At 35.6% G+C, this 10022-nt stretch overlaps 1 protein-coding gene across 1 annotated transcript in view; it reads left to right on the forward strand.

Annotated features, from left to right (window-relative positions):
* Positions 1 to 10022, forward strand: part of LOC102814559 (ovostatin homolog 2-like) — a 74791-nt gene that overhangs the window by 29777 nt on the left and 34992 nt on the right. The window contains exons 14-18 of the mRNA XM_006875453.1: positions 844 to 1014; positions 1828 to 1973; positions 6192 to 6287; positions 7561 to 7789; positions 8370 to 8499. Of these exons, the coding sequence (XP_006875515.1) occupies positions 844 to 1014; positions 1828 to 1973; positions 6192 to 6287; positions 7561 to 7789; positions 8370 to 8499 (772 nt within the window). The remainder of the gene's footprint in view (positions 1 to 843; positions 1015 to 1827; positions 1974 to 6191; positions 6288 to 7560; positions 7790 to 8369; positions 8500 to 10022) is intronic.

Below are 10022 nucleotides of genomic sequence, written 5' to 3' on the forward strand. Positions count from 1 at the left end.
TTGAGTTATGGTGTTGAAGGTGAATACTGAAAGTACCATGAACTACCAAAAGCACAAACAGATCTGGGTTGGAAGAAGTACAGCCAGAGTACTCCTTGGAAGTCAGGATGGCCAGACTTCATCTCTCATTCTTCAGACATTTTATCAGGAGGGTCCAGTCACTGAAGAAGAATATCAGGTTTGATAAAAAGTGGAGGGTCAAAGAAAAAGATGAAGACCCCCAACAAGATGGATTGGCACAGTGGCAGCAGCAATGGACTCATGTGTAGCAACAATTATGATGTTGGTCTAGGACGGGGCAGTGTTTCGTTCTATTGTGCATAAGGTTGCTATGGGCTGGTACCAACTCAATGGCACCTAACAAACAAATAACAACAATCTCAATACCTAGATATCTCTGCATTTTGGGTGTAATTCTTTAATTCTCTTTCCTTAGTATAGGTATATTTTACAAAATTGAGATCCTAGCAACAAATTTGGTTTTCTATAGTGCTTTAAAAATTAACATTTAATAATAAACCAAAATTTTAAACATAGAGCTAGAAAATTACTAATTTTCCCAGACATGAATCAAAATCTTCTTTTTTTTTGGTTGTTTGTTTTTGCATGTTTTGCTTAGCCCAACACAGAAGCTGAAAAATTCTGTGAACATGATATTACCTGCATAAAACAAATTGGAAGAACAATTTTTTGTTTATATCAAATATAAGTTTTATATCAAATATCATTGGTGTGCTTTAGAGAAAAGAATAAGATTCAATAGTTACATACAACACTGGCTAATTTTTTTCATTACCAAAGGAGTTCTTAAAATAATTGTGAACCATATGATATTTTTCATAGGTATATAATCTGCTTCCATATATGGAACTCCATGGTTATTTTTATCAAAATCTCAACCTTGAAGATGAGAAGCACAGCCCATGCATTCCTCAGAAGGATATGTTTTATAATGGTTTGTATTATGTGCCTGCAAGCAATTATGGGGATGGAGACATCTATAATATTCTCAGGGTAAGTACACTAAGATTTTAGAAAAATTCTCAAATTTAATTTTAGTGACACACAAAGCTTACCTGTTTTTACTAATTACATCTTATTCTTTGAGTTTATGGCCTATAGTCTGCTAGTAGATCGAGTACTCAGAAATTAAGGAGATTTTTTTTCCTCATTTCCATTTTTGTTGGAAATAAATTATATAGATGAAATTATTAGATATGTTCAAAGTAATGAGATAGTCTTTAATTTACTATTATGTACCTTATGAAGAAATAAATCAAGAGGCCAAAATATAGTTCTGGGCTCCATATATACTTAGACAATCAGTTGTATATGTTGAGGCCTCCATGAAAGGATCTTTATATAATTATAAGCACAGCCTTAAAAGAAAAGGGACATTGAATCAGACAGACTGTAGTCCAATTCCCATTTCTCCAATTTATTAGATGAGTATGTATGCATGTGCATATGTATGTAAATATGTATATTAGATGTTATTTAGGTTATGGTAGTGCCTATATCTGTTTATCTAGAAAATGATCGTTTTTCTCTCCCTTAGGATTAAATTGGGCATTATATAAAATACTTAGCAAAATGCTAACACATAGTAAGTGCTAGATACATTGTAGCAATGATCATTTTTCTCTAAATTAGGGATTTTTTCCCATAAATCAAATAAAGGTCACTCAACTTCTCAGATCCCAGAATTTTTGCTAGCAGAGATGATGTGTATACTTATGATCTATTTATAGCTGTTAAATCTTTTTCAGCTCTCATGTAAAAAGACAGTGCAACTTTTGATTTATTTATTTATTGGTTTCTTTGAAGGATATGGGTCTGAAAGTCTTCACCAATCTCCACTACCGGAAACCAGAAATATGTCCAGTGGAGACAAGGCTGCCATGGATCCATAACTCATATCTTGGTTTAGGAGGAGGAGGATATGGCTATATGCCTAGTGGCATTGCATGTGGGTAATCTAGATTTCTGTAACTGGGAAAATAGCTAAAAGAATTCATGTAATTGGATGTATTTGGTCTAAAACTATACAATATTAGGATTTTATTTGTGGTTTGTGTCACGTTATTGGCTACATCAAGACATCCTACAATTGAATAAAGCAACATCCTGCAATTAAATAGGACAGCATAAGGTATGATTAAAATGGTTTTGATTAGAAGGAAAAATTAATTTGAGATATGAGAGACAGTTTATTTTTATTGACAGAATGTAATAGGAGAAGTGTGTAGGAGCAAACAATGTGTGGTAATATAGGAGAACTGACCATCGATGTAAGTGAATCTTATGCAAGATCATAAGGAGCTCTTATTGGGCCCTTATGCCCTTATTACTGTAGGTTGGAATCAACTCAACAGTACTTAGCAACAATTTACCCTTATTATATACAAGGGGGCTTTAATAATTCAAGAAAATTTTGTTATGTTTTAATTCCACTTTTCATGAATGTTTTAAAGCCCCTTCATATAAGCCATAATACACAGATTCCAAGACAAAGATTATTGTGATGCCTAGATAACCAGACATCTGGCATCATAGAAGCATGTTCCAATACTAATCCATGCCATGCTGAAAGGCTTATAATTATAAAACTGAGCTAGTCATAGATGAATAAAGTAAGTAGGCAGATTTCCAATACAGCCTGCCAGGGAAGCAAATTGAACCAAGGTCATCAGAGCAAAACTGAAATCAAAGCTGGATTTCAAATGCATCTGAGCATGCTTGAATAACATTCTTTAAATCCCTTTGGTCTCACATTGATATTAGTCTGGTGATTGAAGTAGGACTGTTCTTGGAGATGGGTGTCAGAAGTTCCACTTAAGAGAAAAGAAAGGCCCAACAACTTTGTGCAAGGATACATTCAAGAGGTCCTATAAAATCCAAAACCTCTTTGAAGTTTTAGTGAAGAGGTTAAAGCTACCTGTACATACGAAGGTGAGTCAAAAATTATCCACACTCTGGCTGTAGAATTTATTTTAATCAACTTTTGGAAAAGGCAAATATATCATGTTTTGACATCATCTCCTTGCTTTTCAATACATTTTTTCCATCTGTCAACAAGCTTTTGTATTCTCTTATTAAAAACAAGTTTTAGGCTGAGTGTGAGCCATGAAGGCACCACTATCTTCACTTCTTCATCAGGTGAATCTTCATCTTCGAAGAGGTGCTTTGAGGAGACCAAACAGGCAAAAGTCCAATGGAGCAATATCAGGACTATAGAGAGGATGCTTTAACACCTCAAAATGAAGTTTTTGCAGAGTATCAACAGTGTAGGTAGAGGTGTTTAGACATGTATTGTCATGCAAGGTCACAATGCACTTGGATAGCAGTTCTCTGCATTTAATCTGAAGTTTAGGCTTTACTTCTTCAGTGAGCATCTCACTGTAATGAGCACTGTTGATTGTTGAACCTTTTTCCTGATAATGTTCCAATACTGGCCCTTGAGTATCCCAGAAAACTGTAAGCATCAATTTTCCAGCTTATGGTTGCCTTTTGAACTTTTTCTTTGTCGGCGATTGAGAATGTTTCCATTCCATATTCTTCTGTTTACTCTCAGGATCCTAGTGAGGAATCCATGTCTCATCATGAATAATGATTTTGTTAAGAAATTTTTGCCTTCCTTCAAGTATCGGTCCAAATTCTGTTTTCAAATATCTAAGAGCATCTGCTTATACTCTTCCATGAGTTGTTTTTTTATCTATTTCACACAAATTATTCAAAAACCAAGTCTGTTGTGCATTGTGTCCGAGACAAAGCCATGGCTGATTTGCAAATGACTTGCCACATAATCCACTGTCATTCTTCTATTCGACAGAATCGTTTCATGTATACACTCAATATTGTCATCTGCCATGGATGTTGATGGGCATTTTAATATAACTGGAGTGCAAATCATTTTTGCCTCACTTTTGTGTGTGTGTGTGTGTGTGTGTGTGTGTGTTTAACTATTGTATTAAGCTGTATTTAATGAGTTTTATGAGAAACATTTAGGCTTTTAAGCATTGTTGAATATAGTATATGAAAAATCCAAAGAAATTCATTTCTACCTCTTCTTTCTTTGGGCATTCATTTGTTAACTCACTGAATAAATATTTACTGAGGCCAAGAGGTGAATTATGTGTTATAAATCCAGGGACTTAATCCCTGAAGTTCTGGAGCTTTTAGATAAGAGAGAAGCATTACAGTGAAACAGGTCATTCCAGTGACATATGATAAGAGCATTAAGTGGGAAATAAGAGATATGGGAGCCTCTAGAGGAGACCTACATTTCTCCAAGGCCTGTATGTCCTCCTGAAGGAAATTGCATTTAGACGGAAACCTGAAAGATAAGTTATACCACAAAAATAATTTGAAGGGCATTGCAAGAACAGGGAGAAGCATTGTAAAAGGTGAGGTCGGAAATGAAAAGCATTTCAAACTGACAGAAGCATATGGTGCAAGAGCAATAGTAAAGATCGCTAAAGATTTAGAGTAATAGACAGATCTTGAAAGATCTTGAAGGCATATAAAAAGTTTGGAACTATTGACAAGTTTTTTAGCAGACAATCTAAGAGATATTTCTAAAGATCTCTCTCTGCTCTGTGGAAAAAGGAACTGAGTTTAGGACTATTTAAGACCGTATGTATGAAATGTTAAAAATATTAGTAAATCAAATGAGAGTTGGCAGTGGCTTGGACTACTAGAGAAAAATCAGTGGAGATGGAGAACATGGGCAGACTTGAGATTTGCTTTCAAGTTATAATAGATGATATTTGTTGATTGACTAGTTGTAGGAAATGCAGGCATTTTCCTTATTCTTAAGGACAATCTGTAGGTTTCTGATGTGGGTAACTGAATGAATTTTGATACCATTCATGGAGACAGGAGATATTGGAAGGGAACAAATTAGGGGAAATCTAATGAGTTCCTGTTAGGAACAGTTACACCTGAAATGTGCACAATAGTGTTGGGTGCACATGTCTAGAGTTCAGGAGAGAGATGTAAGTAGAAGACCTTGATTTAGGAGACATAAGTACAGGTATCATTATTAAAACCATATATGTGAAAATATCAATAGGGGAAACAGTTTATAGTCAAAAGAAAAGAAGACCTAAATCAGAGCTTCTAGGAACAAGTCAAGGATGAGGAGGTTACCATGGAGACTCAAGAGTTGCCAGAGAATGAGAAGAAAATCTGGATGTGATGTAATGGAAGTTAACAAGAGTCACTGTTTTGAAGAGGCCATAGTGATACATAGTGTCAAATGCATCCTAGAAATCAAGCAAATGAAGAAAGAGTGTCCATGAGAATTAGCAACATGCATGTCATTAGAAATTTTAGCAAAATATTGTCATTGTTATTATCAAGTCAGTCCTGACTCTTACATACACAACAGAACAAAGCACTGCTGATCCTGCACCATTCTCATGATTGGCAGCAGACTGAAGTCCACTGCTGCCTTCTAACCTAGGAGACTCATCCTCCAGCACTATGTTCTTATCAATAAGGTCCTTACTGGATAAATTGGAAGTAGATCCCAGGCCTTTCTTTCCAATCTGTTTCAGTCTGGAAATTCTGCTGAAACCTGTCCACCATAGGTAACCCTGCTGATGTTTGAAATACTAGTGGCATAGCTTCCAGCATCACAGCAACACACAAGTCACCACAGTATAGCAAACTGACTGAGGAATTTGTTGTTGTTAAGTGCTGTCGAATTGATTCCGACTCACAGCAACCCTGTGTAGTTTCCAAGGAGTGGCTGGAGGATTTGAACCACTGACCTTTGTGGTTGAGTGCTTATCCTTTAGTGCCACACCAGGACTGATGGGAATAGAGAAGTAATACTAGTACAGTGGAATTGATAGATACCACAGTGCATCCTGGCAAACACTAAAATGTCAGATGAGAAAGTAAATTCAGTAAATATTCATTGATAACAATTTGTCATAATTTGACTGTGGAGGAACAATGTAGGTTGAGTATTTTTGTTTTGTTTTATAATGTAAGGGATTTAAGCATTAATATGTTGATGATTAGGTTAAAATATGTTTATTGGCAATGAATTCCAGGGGTAAATTCCTCTATTGCTTCCTACCAAGGCACACTAAACCTGTGTGGTTAAAGACAAAGCATATTGTTTAACTACATTTTATTATCTTCTCTAAATGAAGCATTTTTTATTTTCTTTTAGTTAGCAAGAACCTGGGGATGAATTATGTGGAACAGGCTATAACGGAAACCATAAGAAGTAACTTCCAAGAAACCTGGATATGGAACCTTGTCAGAGTCAAGTGAGACTTTAGCACACTTCTGTCTCCTCTGTCTTAATTTATACTTTCCTTTTGTTTTTATTTCCTAACTTTTATTCCTGGGTAAATAAAACTCCACAAACCAAAACTACTGTCCTCATGTCTATTGTGATTCATAGTAACCCTACAAAGAGTTTCATAAACTATACGTCTTTGTTAGAGCAGCCTCCTCTTTCTCCTGTGGAGCAGCTGGTGGATTTGAACCACTGATCTTTTGGTTAGCAAGCCAATGCCTAACTCACAGTACCAGCAGGGCACTTTGGACAAATAAAACAGTGCCATAGTTGTAAAATAGATAATGTTGTAGAGCACAAGCTACAGAATCTACTTCAAGTAAAGGCAAAGAGTTTTACTAAATTATTTCAAAATACCAATTCATGAATTGAGACAACATAGGGATGAGGATACCCTTAACATAGTGTTCCACTGTCTCTATAGGCAGTTTTTTTATACACAGAGAAGTAAAGGAAAGATAGGGGGTTCGTGGCTGAGTATAGACAAAATCAGCTTCAGTTTGAAATTCTTTGAGTTGTACAAATCATCATCTCATTAAGGACCAGTGAGCCAGTCAGTTAGGTTATTCTTGGTGATGGAATTGTAGTCAGTTACGGTAAGCTTGAACCACAAAGTTAGCAGCTCAAACTCACAAGTCGCTCCTCAGAAACCCTATAATGAGGCACTGTGAGTTGAAACGACTCAATGGCACTTAACAACAACAACATAGGGTTGCTATGAGTCAGAGTCTACTCAAAGGCAGTGAATTTGGAGGGAATTTTTGCATTCATGATTGTAGATGGTTCTAAAAGAAACTGTTCACATATTATTCTCAAATGTTTTACATCCTGACCACTTTGGTAAGTTACGAACTTTTCTTTGCTGTGGACAGGGGGATACCAACAGTTGCCACGTAGATTTTTGTTGTTGTTGATTACTCTCAAGTCAGTTCCAACCCATAGTGGTGTCTGAGGCTGTAAATCTTTGTGGAAACAGAAAGCCTCATGTTTCTTACACAGAGAACTGCTAACTTTGTAGTTCAAAGTTCATCTTATCCTTGATGATGGTCACTCACAAACCTTTAAAATCCCAATCACTACTCACCGAAGTAGAATGTAGAACATTGTCTTTGTAGACTATAAACTATAACTCATTTTTAAGCTACAATTAATATTTGTTGTCCTTATTCTTCTTTGCTCTGAAATAACTATAGTGTGCAAAAAGAATGCATCTTATCAATACCAATCATCTTTCCTTGTAGTTCTTCAGGTTCAGCAAATCTTTCATTCCTCATTCCTGATACTATAACCAAATGGGAGACAGATGGCTTCTGTGTGAATGGTGATGTTGGATTTGGCATTTCATCCGCAGTTACTCTGGAAGTCTTTCAGAATTTCTTTATTGAAACTACTTTACCCTTTTCAATGGTTCAAAATGAACAATCTGACTTGATAGTCACTGCCTTCAACTATCTGAATACATGTGCAGAGGTAAGATGTTCTCTTTCATCTGGGGACAAAATCTAACAAGGTCAAATTATTGCTTAATATTTCTTTGCATAGTGCTATGTTCTCTTATATTCCAAATGCAAATGGGACTATAAAGCAATAAGACATGTTTCTATATTCCCCAAACAAAAACAATTGCTTTAATTCTCAACAATTATTTACATACTGCTTTGATTCAGAAAACAAAGTCCAAATGGTCAACATATTCACTTTTAGGAGTCCAAACAGAGGTACCTCAGAAAAAAGATCTGGTGAACTACTTCCAAAAAAATCCATATTTGAAACCCCTATGCAGCACAGTTCTTCTCTGACACACAAGGAGACATTTTGACGTGAAACCAACTCTTCCATGGCAACCCTTTTTCTTTCTTTCTTCTTCCTTTCTTTTGAATGACATTTAATAATGATGTGTATTTTCCATATGTATCTTCTTGTGTGAAGAATCTTTCAGTATCCTTTAATTTTTCCAAATTAAAATAAAATAGATAACGTTGCTTTTACTCAAGAGGCGAGAAATCAGAGCAGCAAAGTGCTATGTGCATTGTCATGATTGTTCTTTCAGATTTCTGTTTGGCTAGAAGTGTCTGAATATTATGAGGCAAGTAGTAACACCCTGCCAAGCAATGGTAAGGACATTATCCAAGATGGAGAGAGGAAAACGTATATTTGGACTATTAAACCTAAGAAACTGGGTAAGCAGCTGCATGTTTACTTCAGTATCTCAAGGGAAACTAGCACTTTTTTATTACCTCTGTTTTCCCTGTATCCTCTATTCAAACTTTATTTTCACCTTAACATTTTTAACTCTATTTTTTTTTGTTATTCTCCATTTTAAAAATCTTGTTTTTATAACATTATTCCCTGATGCTAATGGTCAGCAGTTCAACTTCATCAGCCGTTCCTAGGAAACTCTATACAGGGTCGTTATATGTCAGAAATGACTCGATGGCACTTAACAGTAAAAACAACAATGCTTCCATAATGCAAAACTACCATTTATTTGTATAAAAGCTTGGTGTATTTCTAACACAATATGTCATAGCCCTAATCAGTTCTTAAGGTTTCATTTTCATTAATGTTGGGTTTGTGGGCCATTATTTAATGTCTACACTTGTCACTTGCTCCTTCATATTCCTTCATGGACCCATGTCATTCATACAAAAATCATTCCCCATTATGATCACTTATGAAAGTTTCGAGCATTTCCAAATTTGCTAAATATATCAGAGGCACCAAAAAATACTGAATGAGATTAAACACCAATAAAACTATTATCTCAATGCATATTATTTGCAATACAGAAAAATAAATTTGAAAGTATTTTGTTGAGAGTACAGGTAAAAGGAAAAGTTAGCTCTTTAGTGAAAAAAAAGATATTAAATGATATAGATGCACAGTACTTAGTAGCACACATTTTAAAAATATGTCATTAAAATTTCTGTTTTATTCTTACCTTCATTGTATTATTTTAGCAAGAAAACAGTGTATTAATGAGATCACTTTTACTCATCTGTGGCGTTGGGCTGCCTCACTCTGTTTTTCCGTTAAATTATTTTTTGTTGTAAAAATATACATAAAAGTTTTGCAAATTAATCCTTCATTCACATGTACAATTCAGTGTCTCCAATCACATCAGTCATGTTGTACAACCATCACCAATATCCCTTGCTAAATTTTCCCATCACCATAAGCAGATATTTCCCTTTCCCTCTCCCTCTCCTCCAGCCCCTTGTAATCACTATTAAAATTTGGTTTCTATACATTTGCCTATGTTGTTGTTGTGTGCCATCAAGATGGTTCTGACTTATAGCGACCAATTGCAGAAACCCTGCCCCATAATGCACCATCCTCATAACTGCTGGCTTTGAGCCCATTGCTGTAGCCACTGTATCAAGCCAGCCCATTGGGAGTCTTCCTCTTTTTGCTGATTCTTTACTTTACCCTGTGGGTTAATGCACTGGACTGCAAAGTTGGTTTGGACCACAAGGTCAGCGATTCAAGCTCACCAGCCACTCCTTAGAAACCCTATACAGGGTTGCTATGGGTCAGAACTTGACATAACAGCATTTAACAACATCAACAACTTTACTAAGCATGATATTCTTTCCCAAAGACTGGTCCCTCCTGATAACAAGTCCAAAGTACTTGAGATGAAGTTTCAATAATCCTGCATTCTGGTTGTACTTCTTTCAGGGCAGATTTGTTTATTCTTTTA

The sequence above is a fragment of the Chrysochloris asiatica genome, unplaced genomic scaffold (assembly GCF_000296735.1).
Source record: "Chrysochloris asiatica unplaced genomic scaffold, ChrAsi1.0 scaffold00328, whole genome shotgun sequence".
NCBI classification, from domain to species: domain Eukaryota; kingdom Metazoa; phylum Chordata; class Mammalia; order Afrosoricida; family Chrysochloridae; genus Chrysochloris; species Chrysochloris asiatica.